Source organism: Meriones unguiculatus, chromosome 10 (genome assembly GCF_030254825.1).
Source record: "Meriones unguiculatus strain TT.TT164.6M chromosome 10, Bangor_MerUng_6.1, whole genome shotgun sequence".
NCBI classification, from domain to species: Eukaryota; Metazoa; Chordata; class Mammalia; order Rodentia; family Muridae; genus Meriones; species Meriones unguiculatus.
Genome location: NC_083358.1, coordinates 41,699,949 through 41,714,174, shown reverse-complemented (window position 1 = coordinate 41,714,174; position 14,226 = coordinate 41,699,949). Strand labels below are relative to the sequence as shown.

The following is a 14,226-nucleotide window of genomic DNA, read 5'->3' as shown; positions in this document are numbered from 1 at the left end:
TTATAAGCTGTCTTGTTTATAGAGTCTTCCACAGCAATAGAACAGTCACTAAGACATGATTTCAAGAAGAAAAACTGGAAATTGAAAAGTACTCTGGAATGACAATAAAATGACACATTAATACTTATGGAAAGTAGATTATATGTTACTAGGACCATCCCCAGCTACTCAGGAAGTTGCAGCAGTATTATAAACTTAGAGCATTCCTGGATTATGGAGTGAGTTCAAGGCCAACCTGGACAAATTAGTGAGGCCATATCAGAACTAAAAAGAATAGTGAGGGAATGTAACTCCATAATCGAGTACTCGAGTACTCACATAACATGCTCAAGGGCCTAGGAAGTAGTAGAAAAAAAGAATACCTTAGAAAACACAAAAGATGTAGAAGGAAGAAAGTGATGAAGATTAAAAATAGGATGTTTCAAATATGAAAGTTATTCCGAGCCAAAGCACAGCTCTTTTTTTTTTTTTTTTAAACAAAAAGATTACCAGTATACAAACCCTGGTAAATTTATCAAGCAGACAAAGAATAAATATGACTTAGGTATGAAAAGGGTAAAACTATAAACATACCTTTTAAATATCAAAAGTACTGTAGGAAATTATAATAAAATATATTTTTAAAACACCAGTGTGGGTTATTCTCTCATAAAATCATGTTATAGCCTGAATTGTGTGTGTACTCATCCCCGTCGGTTTTTATGTTGAAGCTCCAAATCTGAGAGTGCATCAAAATGTTAGAGGTAGTCTCGTAATTTTATTTAATTTATTTATTTATTATAATTTCTTCACTTTGTATCTCTTCTGCAGCCACCTTCCTTGTCTCCTCCCAACTCCACCCACCCTCCCTCCCCCTTCTCCCCCTATGCCCTCTCCCTAGTCCCCTGATAGGAGAGGCCCTTTTCCCCTTCTATCTGACCCTAGCTTATCAGGTATCATCAAGGCTGGCTGCATCATCTTGCTCTGTAGCCTGGCAAGGCTGCAGCCCACAATGGGAGGTGATCAAAGAGCCAGCCACTGAGTTCATGTCAGAGGCAGCCCTTGTATCGCTTACTAGGGAACCCACCTGGAAACTGAACAGCCAATGGGCTTCCTTTGAACAGGGGGCCTAGCTCCTTTCCATGCATGATCCTTAACTCGAGTATCAGTCTCTGTAGGACCAACTGGGCCTAGGTATTTTAGGCCTATTGTTCTCCTTGTGGAGTTCCTGTCCCCTCCAGGTCTATCTCCCTCTTCTTCCATAAGGATTCTGGCACTCTCTCCAAAGTTTGGCTGAGTCTCAGTATCTGCCCTGGAGGGTAGAGTCTTTCAGAGGTCCTCTGTGGAAGGCTCCTGTCCTATTCCTTGTCTTCTCCTACTTCTGATGTCTGTCCTGTTTGCCCTTCTGAATTAGGTTTCAGCCTCTTCCTTAGGGTCTACCTTGTTGTTTAGCTTCTTTACGGCTATAGATTTTAGTATGTTTATCCTATATTATATTGCTAATATACACTAATAGGTGAGTATATATCATATGTGTCTTTCTTCTGGGATACCTCACTCAGGATTATCTTTTCTAGTTCCTACCATTTGCCTGCAAATTTCATGATTTCCTTGTTTTTAATTGCTGAGTAGTATGCCACTGTGTAAATGTACCACAATTTCTGTATCCATTCCTTTGTTGAGGGACATCTAGGTTGTTTTCAGATTTTGGCTATTACAAATAAGGCTGCTATGAACATAGTTGAGCGAATTTCCTTACAGAATGGTGGGGCATCTTTTGGGTGTATGCCTAGGAGTAGTATAGCTATGTCTTGAGGTAGCAGTATTCCTAATTTTCTGAGGAAGCACCAGGTTGATTTCTAAAGTGGTTGTATAAGGTTACAAGGTTAAATTCCTACCAGCAACAAAGCAGGGTTCCCCTTTCTCCATAACTTCTCCAGCATGCACCATCTCTTAAGTTTTTGCTCTTAGCCATTCTGATGGGTGTGAGGTGGAATCTCAGGGTCATTTTGATTTGCATTTCCCAAGTGACTAAGGATGTTGAGCATTTCTTTAAGTGTTTCTCTGCCATTTGATATTCCTCTGTGGAGAATTCTCTGGTTCAGTCTGTACCCCCCCCCCCCCTTTTTTTGTCAAGTGAAGAATGTTTTTTTTTTTCTTTATTAATTACACTTTATTCACTTTGTATCCCCTCTGTGGTTCCCTCCCTCCTCCCATCCCAATCCCTCCCTTCCTCCACCCTCTGCATGCATGCCCCTCCCCAAGTCCACTGATAGGGGAGGACTTCTTTTCCTTCCTTCTGATCCTACTCAATTAGATATCATAAGAAGTGGCTGCACTGTCATCCTCTGTGGCCTGGTAATGCTGCTTCCCCTCAGGGGGAGGTAATTAAAGAGCAGGCCAATCAGTTCATGTCAGAGACAGTCTCTGTTCCTATTACAATGGAACCTACTTGGATACTGAACTGCCATGGGCTACATCTGTGCAGCGGTCTTAGGTTATCTCCATGCATAGTCCTTGGTTGGAGAATCAGTCTCAGGAAAGACCCCTGTGCTCAGATTTTTTTGGTTCTGTTGCTCTCCTTGTGGAGTTCCTGTCCTCTCCAGATCTTACTGTTTCCCACTTCTTTCCTAAGATTCCCTGCACTCTGCCCAAAGGTTGCCCATAAGTCTCAGTATGTACATTGAGAGTTCTACATCTTAATCCACAGGCCACAGGAAGTGAACTAACTTGAGCTTCTGAGCCCTCAAAGCCCACCCCCTAAGGTTGTATCTCCTCCAGCAAAGCCAAACCTAAGTACAAGGCCACACCTCCTAATAGTGCTACTCCCTATGCATCTAGTATTCAAACACTAGTCTCTGGGGACCATACCTATTCAAACCACCACAGGCTGCATCCAGCTTTTCCAAGAAACTGTTCGATCCCCTGAGATGTGCATGACTAGTCTTCGGTCAAATATAAATTAGTCAAAAATCTTCCCTATTCACTTGATCTTTTTAAAGGAGAAGGAATTCCTAAAAAAAATTACTGTATGTAAACATCAAACTGTAGACTAATCATATATAGTTTCTCTCTTTTTTCTATTCTTTATGTATTCATTTGGTCATTTAACTTTTTTTTTTTTAAAAAAAAGCTTAAGTCTTTGTCATTGGAACTTGTGAAAACAAAGAACAGTGAAAAACAAAGATCTTGCCTTTTGAAAATTGTATTTGAGTTGGGGAATTAGCATAAAGTTAACTTTCTAAATAGACAAAAGATTCAGTGCCAGTTCAAATAATACATTGCGATAGAGAAGGAAAAATATATTGCTTTGATTGGATAAAAATAGTTAAGGCCCTGAATTATGCATAAGCCAACTCTAGCTGACAGAAAGAAGAGAAGGAGACACTGTGGATGACAGTGAATCAGCAAAGTTGTACATGGCTACAAAATAAACAACAGCCCTGTCAATTAGTAGCGGTTTTATTTCATGTACCATTAATTCTGCATAGAGAGCATCTAGACCACTCTGGGAAATTTATCTTGTTGATAATGCAAAATACTTTTTTCTTCCTTTTGGGGGAACATTATTGAGATAATTTATCTAAAAGTGTAGCTTCTGGATGTCAGATCTACATTGGCAAATAAGAATTGAGAAAGAGGGCTTTGTTTTTGTTCTTAAGTTTCTCAGGCCACTGAGATGGCCCAACAGGTTAAAAACTGCTTCATCACTACCCTGATGACCTGAATTCCATCCCCAGAATCTACACTGGAAGGAGAGAACCAACTAATAAAAGTCTTCCACCCATGCGCCTTGGCGTGTGCTTGCTTTGCTCTCCTGGTCATAGCCACTCTCACTGGGGTGAGAGTGAATTGAAAGTAGTCTTGACCCACATTTCCCCAATAGCTAAGTATATGGACCATATTAAAGGATTTATTAGCCCCCTGTGTTTCTTATTTTGAGAAGTTTATTTTTTTTCTCATTGTTTGATTGTATTGTTTATTTCAGTGTTTATTTTTCCATGTTAATCCTCCTTCAGGTCTAGAGCTGGACTCCTGTTCTTCAGGCTATCCTTTCACTCCATTAACTGTTTTTCTTTGCTGTAACAAAGCTCTTTAATTTCTTGAGCTCCCACCCATTAATTGTGTTCTATGTTTCCTCAGTAATGTATAGTCCTATCCATAAAGTCCTGATGAATGCTTGCATCTTGAAGTCTTTTCCCTACTTTTTCCTCTGAAATTTCAGAGTTTCTGGTCATTGGTAAGGTCTTGATCACTTTGGAGTTGATTTTTGGGAAGGGTAAGAAATTAGGTCTGTTTCTTTCTTCTGCATGTAGATACACAGTTTTCCCAGCACCATATGTTAAGGAGGTTTGTTCTCCAGTCTTTATTTTGGGGGTCTCATCAGAAACCAAGTTGCAGTATCTATGAATACTTATATCTGGGTCCTCTATTTTACATTAATATACACACCTAGTTTTGTGCCAGTGCTGTTTTTATTAGTATGGCTCTGTTGAAATTCAGCATTACTTTCCCCACAGGATTGCTTTGGGTATTCAGAATCTTTTTGTATGAATTTTAAAAGTGTTTTCTGTAGTTCTCTGAAGAATGGTGTAGAATTTTGAAGGGCATTGAATTATATCTGTAGACTGCTCTTGCTATGTGTCCATTTTCACAATAGTCATTCCAAGCTATGATCGTAGGAGCCCTTTCCATCTTCCAGTGTCTTCCTAAGTTTCTTTCTTTGGTGTTTTCAAGTTTTCACTATATAGATCGTCACCTCCTTGGTGAAGTTTATTTCAACTTTGTTTGTTTGGGTTTTTGTTTTCTTTTTCTGAGGCTAGGTTGTTGTTTCATTTTGTTTTGATTGCTTTTCGGCATATTTGTCATTGGTATAGAGGAAGGCTATGAACTTTTTATTTGTTAAGTTTGTATTTGGACACATTGCTGAAAGTGTATCAGCTCTTGGTTTTCTTGTGGAGTCTTTAGGTTTTTTTTTTTTTTTTTTTTTTTATGTGGGATCATGTTATCTGCAATCAGGATGCTTTTGATTTCTTTCTTTTGTATTTTATTTTTGTTTTCTCCTCTTGTCTATGAATTCTTTCAGGGTCCTGGGTAGAATTTAGACTTGCCCAATGTGCAATTTTTTTTTTCTTACTCTGGGATCAAATTTTATTTTCAACAGGCACATTAGAGTAATATTGTTCAATGAAACCTACAGAAACTGGGAGGCAGAATGTGAGACTATAATTAATTTGCAATACTCAGTACTTACTGTGTGAGCTAACATAGGTCTGCTTTCAAGGAACAAAATAAAAAGGCATCAAGGGCATTTTAGAGGATCTGCTAACCTTCCCATTGAGTTCCTTTGGTATCTGCTCAGTGTCTCATACTGTCCTAGCCCATTTTCTGTTGCTAATAACACAAGACAAAAGCTGGGCAAGGTTTAATGTAGGGTGGCTTAATCTGGCCCCCATCCTAGCAGTACAAATCAACAGGAAGCATTTGGCTATGGCTTTCTTTTTTAATTTTAATTTTTTATATTAATTACAGTTTATTCAGTTTGTATCCCAGCTGCAGCCCCATCCCTCATTCCCTCTCAATCCCACCCTCCTTTCCTCCTCTCCTTGCATGCCCCTCCCCACGTCCACTGATAAGGGAGGTCTTCCTCCCCTTTCTTCTGATCCTAGTCTATCAGGTCTCATCAGGAGTGGCTGCATTGTCTTCCTCTGTGGCCTGGTAAGGCTGTTCCTCGCCCCCCTCAGTTTGTAAAGGTACATGCCACCTTGCCTACAACTTGAGTTGGATCCCTTCCCTGCAATTCACATAGTAGGAAATGGTTTTCTACTTCCTCAAGTTGTCCCCTGCCCTCCACATGCACGCTGTGGCACACACACACACAATCACACATGTACTCATAATATATATCTACTCGTACATATACACACATTGCTCAAATCATGAGTAACACGATTTTAAAAACAGTACTGTTCAGAGATGCAATAATTCCAGCAAGGCTCAAGACAGAACTCCATAATAATCACATTAATATTTTTTATAAAACATGAATATTCACATAAAATGGAATACATAGGGAGAAATCTCATCTCAGTTTCTGGTTTTGCTGAAGAGTGAGTTAAGAAAAAAAATTGTTTGCGAGCTTGTGATATTTTATTACTACAAACAAGAGAATGTAGACTGTATACTAATTAGAGGTGGTGTGAGGGCAACATATGAAAGAAAAAGATAATGAGCTGCGAATGTAGCTTTAAGAATAATGAGAACTGTTAGCATTGCATTCTTTTGAGTTGAGGTTGAAGGAAAATTCAGTTTCTGAAAAAGTGTTTCAGTGGGAAGTGAGTAAGACTAACATGGCTGAACCACTTGGAACTCAAGGTGCTAGTCAGGGGTGGACTTAGAAGAGCTTGAATGTCTACTATGAAAATCATGAATAATGTGCAAAATGGCTGACCGTGGTGGTGGAATGAAGACAAGAGAGAAGGGAAGACACAGTACTGTTAAAATATACCAAATTTAGCTGACATCTAATTGGTTTCATTAGTGATTTGGGAATTAGAGTATATCACCGTCAAAGATTTTGAAAAGACACTCAGGATCTGTGCAGAAGAAATTGGATATATTGTCAGAAAACGATTGAAGAAAACAGAAATGGAACAAAAATCAGATTTACCCTTCCAAGGTTGCTGTCTTTATAAGATTGAAATGGCGAGGGCTCAGCACACTGCTAGGTGGCTCCCTTTATGTCAGTCTTGGTGTAGCTCTCTCCACTCTCTTGTCCTGCACAGCTTCCAACTGTGGGCTGTGTTTATAATCAGGATCCATAGTTACAGAAGGAAAATTACTTTGCAGAAGTGTGGACGGAAAAACTCCAGGCTGATCAATATGGGACCAGAATTTTTCAGAAAAGAAAAATCCTTTTTACTTTTTAAAAGGTTATTATTTTACTTTTCAAAGCTTTACAGTTAATATGTGTGTGTTTCATATAGTCATTTCAGTTTCTAAATATTACCCAATATTAAATACTGTTCTATGTTTTATTTAGTTCTTCCAATGCATAGCCCTCATAAACAGTAATATTGTCTCATTGAAAAATTATAGTTGGAACACTGAAAGGATTTAAATTTTATTTCTGTAGTGTATTTTACTAATTAGGTTCTCACCAAAGTAAGCATCAAATTAGAAAAACTAAGTACAGCTGAGGTCTCATAGTAACACAAGAATTCATCTTGTTAAAAAAGTGCTTTGGGGTCTGGGAATATATATAGCTTAGTTGGATGAGTAATTGCTTAGCATGCACAAAGCCCTGAGTTGGATCTCCAGCACCCTCCAAGCTAGGTGTGGCATATACCTACCATCACACCACTCAGGAAGGAGGATCAGAAGTTCAAGGTGATCTTGATTACATAGAGTTAGAGGTCAGCCTGGAGCACATGAGACCATGTCTTCAGAAAAAGAAGGAACGATAGCAATATACTTCAGGAGATAAGTTCATACTTGAATTTTAGATGGCATGCAGTTATTCTTCTCAGTGTTTCATGTGTTCTTATGTTTCAATTATTTTCTTTTCTTTTAGGTCTCGTTTATTCAAAACCTTGTGTTTTGTGTAGAAAGAGTTTACCGTGTTCCTGACTTTGGTGTCTGGGAAAGAGGAAGCAAATACAATAATGGCAGCACAGAACTACATTCAAGGTATATGCCCAGTTTTGAGGATGGTTTTAGTGTTGTTTAAATGTGTGGATATGAATATGAAACTAAAAATTCAAAGCACTAGATTGGATCTATGATCTCTGTGTTCATTCTAGTACAGCTTGTGTTCTTGTTGGTAAACTCAAATAGGATTCACTTACAATAAAAGCAGAGTTCTTTGCATCATAACCTGACAAAGGAGCAAGGCCTGTCTCCCACTCCTCCCCCACAGTTCAACCCTCTTATTAACCCACACTTTGAACTTTCTGGTCAACTATGTTGTATCTTTTTATTTGAAAATGCATTATTTGAAATAGCAACTCTGTCAAATTGTCCAGACACCAGAGGTGTATGCAATGTGTGTGAGATTCCTTCCATAGTATCGTTTCTACCCAAACCACAGGCTCTCTTATTTTTCACTAAAACTTAGCATTCTTCTGTTTGACTGCCATCACCACGTTTAGCTGTAACTTGTGTGTGAATAAGAGCACTAGTGGATGACTGAGGTTGGTAATTTATGAATTCTCTGTATCTGTGCTGTTGAAGAAATAGCTTTAACAACTCATGGCAGCTTTTATTTATCCTGGTTCAATGCCATGGAGGCTATCTTCTAGCTGATTACAGGACAGTCTGAGTGGGCTCTGCTCTTTTTCTGAAAGGTGGCGCACTCAGAGGATTTAAGCAAAGTTATCACTAGAGGTCAGTTTGGATTGTTGAGACTTAGATGAAGAATAGAAACAAATCTAGAAAATACTTGTTAGAAACACATGTAGTAAATACAGTCTAGATAAATCTGCATCTCTAGGGCTGGAAAGATGACTCAGCAGTGAAGAGCATGTACTGGTCTTACAGAGAGTGCCTGAATCCCCTTCCCAGCATCCTTTGTCTGGTGGCTCACAGCACCCTGTAAATATGATGCACTCAAGGCACCTGGACTCCTGTGCACATGACCACAAACAGGTACACACATACACATAGTTAAATAAGAAAATAAACATAAAAAACAAGGCAGTACAACTCTGTATGTTTTCATCAATGACTAATCTCCTATAACAAATTAAGCTAATGTAACTTCCTTATTTAAAAACTACCTCTGGATCCTATCTCTGGAAACTTGAGTAAGTTATGTAATCATTGTATGTCTCTGTTTCGTCTTTAAAATGATGTTAATAATGGTTATTTTGTAGACTTGCCACAGTAATTTAAATGTACTATATATTTTGAGTGTCTGGCATTAATGAGGACTAGAATACTGATGTATCACTTATTTAAGAACATTTCACTACAAAAGATGAAATAAAGAGGACTGTCAGATTAATCCTGATAAGCTAGTATGTAGGCAATTCTCTGTAGATTTTTATTCACATGGAATGTTATTACATGTAGAGCAGAATAGTAGCAATCATTGAATTTAGAGAAATTTTGTGGGAAAGCTCAGTTTGAACATTAAGTCTAACAAATTCTAAAAATTCTGATATATTTTATTTCTGCCATCTTCTAAGCCTTCAGTTAGAAGACAGCAGTTAAATCACATGAGAGAAAATGGATCTTAGTGTTATATAAATTTTTTCTTTTTTAGTATTTATGCCTCCTGCTTGCTTTTTAGTAACTACTTAGTAATGTACCAGTCTGATTCTGCTGTATTATTTTCATCCTAAAATATTTGAACTAAATTTCTTTCCCATCTACAAAACCGACCTTCAACTCAGCAAGAATTCCAAGTGACAATCCGTAGGAGAAGTCAGCATCTTGAGTCGCCACTAATGAGCACACAGAGACTTCACCTGGTTTTCATGTAACTTGGGTGCCACATTCTAACTCAAGGGTTAGAAAGCCGTCATGTGATGCTCTTTGTTATTTTTTGTGAAAAATTAATTTTAACTGTAGCAAGACAATTTTATTAAACTTGGTAAGGAATGTAGTTTGCCATTTGAGTTTGGATGATATGTTTTATATATTTAACATTAATAATATTATTTATTATATAAAAATTTATAATCTCAGAATTTTATTTTTTCTTCTATACTGTCCAATTCTGCAGTAGTTCTGAATTATTGTTCACATATGGCCGTTTTAGGTGTATTATCTCTGATGCTGAAAAATATATTTTGAAATAGCAAGGCAACTGTGTTTCATGGTGTTTATGGACATAGTTACGGTTTCAGTGGCAGTCAACTAGTATCTTCTATTATATTCTACTGTGGTGTAGAATATAACAGAGAGCTAATTCCAGCTAGGGATCATGACATGAACCTTCATTGATTTCTATAATAGGATACCTCCCGATTATGTGTGCCTATGTAGATCTGTTCACTGTTGCTGAATTCACCAGCCTTGCTATATCCTTAAGCTTTTCTTAACATTTTAGATTGCATTGAATTAATCTGTGCAGGTGCTCTTCTACTAAATGGGGCTACTCTGGATAAACCTATCCTAGATTGAACAGACCATAAGTAGAAAATGTGTTTAATACTTACCCTGCTGAATGTCATAGTTTTACATTATAGTACACTGTAGATTATCAGCTGTTTATCCTTATACTAAACTGGCTGACTGGGAGCTGTTCAGTAGCACAAGAGTATAAATGTACAATGTATTTCTAGCATGAGAAAAGATAAAAAATTAAAGTATGTTTCTACTGAATTGTTATTGCTTTTATATCATTGTTAAAAAAAAATTACTAGTGTCTTAGTCACTGTTATTGCTGTGAAGAGGCACCATGAGCAAGGCAACTCTCATTAAGGGAGCATTTAATTGGTGCTGGCTTACAGGTTCAGAGGGTTAGTACATGATCATCATGGTAGGAAGCAGAAAAGTATGGCTCTGGTGCATTAGCTGAAGGCTTTACATCCTGATCTGCAGGCAGTAGGGAGGTGGGGATGGAGAGAGAGGGGACCTTTGAAACCACATAGACCAATCCCAAGGACATACCTCCTCCAATAAGGCTATACCTTTTAAGCCTTCACAAACAGTACCACACCGTGGTGGCTAAGCATTCAAAATATATGAACATATGGGGGCCAGCCTCATTTAAATCACCACAACTAGTTAAGTCTGACAGGATTCTTTAGCTATTCATCTGAATCTCATTAGCTTTTCTAAGGTAAGGCTTCAGTGAAAAGATCTGTTGCTGGACTTGGGGTGATAGCTCATTTGGTAAACTGCTTGCCTTACAGTTATTGGACCTGTTTTGATAACCAGGTCTCACTTTAAAATGCAGGGCATAGTGGTCCACTGGGTAGGCAGAGACATGCAGATCCTTGGGACTTTTGGCAAAACAGCCTAGTGGACTTGGCAAGTCCAGATCAATGTGAGGTCCTGTCTCTGGGGGGTAGGGAGGGGAGTCTGTAGCTCTCAACTCCTCGTCATTGTGATGCTCACGAGTCAGGCATCTGTCTGTGTAGTAATGTGTGTATTGACTATTTCTACTTGCCTGTTTTTTGACTCTTTGTCATTCTGTCTGTCTGTGCTTTCCACTTGTCTGTAGCAGAAGAAGGAGTGAGGGATGGGGGAATCTGACTGTCGCCTTGGGTTTGGCTCTTCCTTCTCTTCTAAGCTGCACTTTGTGTGCAGGAGGGCTGCTGGTTCTGAGCCTACAATCCTCCTTTTTGACATCCTGCTCATCAGCCTTAATAATTGCAGTCTGTGGTCCTGAGGAGCTGTAGAACATATATTTAAATAATCTAGAGTGCATCAGTCTCTTTTATAGACGAAAACAATAAAGTTTGGAAGGGGTGTATAATTCTCCCTCTTAAATTATACATACAGTAAGTGATAGAATCAGAACTATATTTCAGGTGAAAAACAAGATTAGAAAAAAAAATAGAAAAGAAAACCTCTACACTGTGGTTTTCAAGGTTATCTTCAGTTCTTGACCTTCAACTCTCTTATAGTCTCAACTTAACATTTCTTAGATAAACCCCAGAATGACATTGTATTACTTAAACAGTACTCTTCATCCGTTTATCTAACTCTATCTGAGCATAGCCTTACCCTTTCTGGGGCCTCAGCAGAAGGGTCTGTAAATCGCTCCAAATTCTTTTAATTTTTTGAGTAACTATTTGCTGGACCTATGCTTCTCCCCATGCTTTTTCGGCTGATGTGGCTTTTTCTAGGCCTGAGCTTCTTTCAGCATCTCCCAGGCCAACCAGGATGACACCCAGCCGTGTTCTTCCCTTCCTTTCTGTTCATTCTCCAAGGCCGGTAATGAATAGCACTTTGTTCTCTGTTTATAGTGGCACCAGTTCTCGACTCCCAGTTTCAGATCCAGCTGATCTCATATCACCTCTGGGGCTACATTTAAACCTGTACCTTCTTGGTTTTGGTGAAGACTCAAGTTTTACCTATAAAGTGTCCTTTGAATCCTAAGCCCTAACCTTGTGGAAAAGTGTTCTAAGTAATTGACTCATAATTGACTCTTCTGTTCAATCAAATCATCCACCTGCTTTGTCAGCAACTCTTGTATTTGAGATTAAAGATGACATTAGAAGTAAAAGATTTATTTTTTATTCTTTATTAATTACACTTTATTACTTTGTACCCCCCCTGTGGTTCCCTCCCTCCTCCCGTCCCAATCCCTCCCTTCCTTCACCCTCTGGATGCATGACCCTCCCCAAGTCCACTGATAGGGAAGAACTTCTTTTCCTTCCTTCTGATCCTAGTCAATTAGGTCTCATCAGGAGTGGCTGCGTTGTCTTCTTCTGTGGCCTGGTAATGCTGCTTCCCCTTCAGGGGGAGGTAATTAAAGAGCAGGCCAATCAGTTCATGTCAGAGACAGTCTCTGTTCCTATTACAGTGGAACCCACTTGGGTTCTGAACTGCCATGGGCTACATCTGTGCAGGGGTCTTAGGTTATCTCCATGCATAGTCCTTGTTTGGAGTATCAGTTTCAGGAAAGACCCCTGTGTTCAGATTTTTTGGTTCTGTTGTTCTCCTTGTGGAGTTCCTGTCCTCTCCAGATCTTACTGTTTCCCACTTCTTTCCTAAGATTCCCTGCACTCTGCTTTTCCTGTCTTACTTTTCAGGCTTGTTCTCTTTTCTTAGCTTGCCATTACAGCCAGCCACTTCTCTAACTGCACCTGACTAGATCTTGTAATCCTACAGATTATTTCCTTTGGGTTTCTATATTATTAATTCAACAACTCTCAATTATTCCATCTTTGGTTATTAATATGTAGTTTTTAAAAATACTGTTTATGACTTTTTCAGCACTCAGAGAAAAGAAATGCTACTTGAAATCAAGAGTTATTGTAGGCACAACAGACTTGTTGATTTTAAAAGTTGGCTTTGATCAGATCGCTTTTGAAAGAAACTTCTGCTCCATACCTGGTCTAAAGAAGAGTCTTGGAGAAGCCACATGTAATGGCAACATTGTTACCTGTGTGCCCAGACTTGTAGTGATGGCAGCTCCATTGCCCTTCTATGTACTGAGACATCTGATTTCTGTCATGAGAGGTAGCTCCCCGGAAGAGACCCTGGCCTTCGGAGAAGTTGTGTCACAATCATTTTGAGTGTGTTTGTTATTTACTGCATTATAATTTTGTCTTTTTTTTTTAATGTGGACCCCTCTGTTTATTTTACAGTGTTTAATTATGTACTCCAGGCTGACATGGAGCTCATTATGTAATGATCAAATTAACCATCCTCCTGTCTCATCACCCTGAGTACTAGATCACAGGTGTTTGTCACCACAGCACCTCACTGTACCTCACATTATGTTATATTTTCATTTGCTCATTTTATCACCCAAGATATTAATTGTAAAAAATAAAAAAAGAAGTAAAAGATTTAAAATCTTTAATTTTTAAAACTTATATTTTGCTCTTGTTTTCTAGTAAAGAAAAGAAAACAATAAAATGTTAGATTTGTAGCAGTTGGAGATGAGGGAGGGAGGGTGGGATTGGGAGGGAATGAGGGAGGGGGCTACGGCTGGGATACAAAGTAAATAACCTGTGATTAATATAAAATACACACACACACACATTTCCTTTAAGATAACTACTTGGTATTTTTTTCTTTGTTTTTTTTTTCTCTTTTTATTATTAATTTTTTTTTCAATGCAGTTTATTCAGGAACCTTGAACAATCCTCGGACCCTGGGGAAAGCCAGCCCACAGCTTAAATAGCCTCTGGGTAGCCAACCCAGGCGTGCCACGTGGGCAATGCAGATAGATCCACATACATGGAAGCAAGCCAGAGCCTCAGCCTTAGCCAAATGTGGAATTGTTCATGACAGAGAGCACTCACCATCGGGAAGGTGGAAGGTGGAAACCAGCTCCATCTTTAAGGCATAGCATTCCGCAGCTCTCTACAGTTCCCCCTTTTTGTTTTAGATGCATCAGGCAAGAGTAGAGGTCTGATCTCTGATATTAGAAATAAATTGGGACTTTGTACTGATGTTCATTTAGGTGTCATCCACCCAAAGAGCATCAGACCCGTCCGATACCTTTTTCTCAGAGGCGGGACCTGGGGCATCAACCCGCATGCAATCAAACATGCTCTTCTCTGGGTCCAAAGCGGCTGACCCTGAGTGCAGTGCTTAGCCTCGCATCCTGAGCATAAC

The 14,226-nt window shown here is 38.9% G+C and overlaps 1 protein-coding gene across 5 annotated transcripts in view; it reads left to right on the top strand.

The window, feature by feature from the left end:
• The window catches only part of Phkb (phosphorylase kinase regulatory subunit beta), a 216,134-nt gene that overhangs the window by 72,305 nt on the left and 129,603 nt on the right, over window positions 1–14,226 (top strand). For all 5 annotated transcript variants that reach the window (XM_060392297.1, XM_060392294.1, XM_060392295.1 and 2 more), the window contains one exon: window positions 7,553–7,668. In XM_060392297.1, the coding sequence (XP_060248280.1) occupies window positions 7,553–7,668 (116 nt within the window). The remainder of the gene's footprint in view (window positions 1–7,552; window positions 7,669–14,226) is intronic.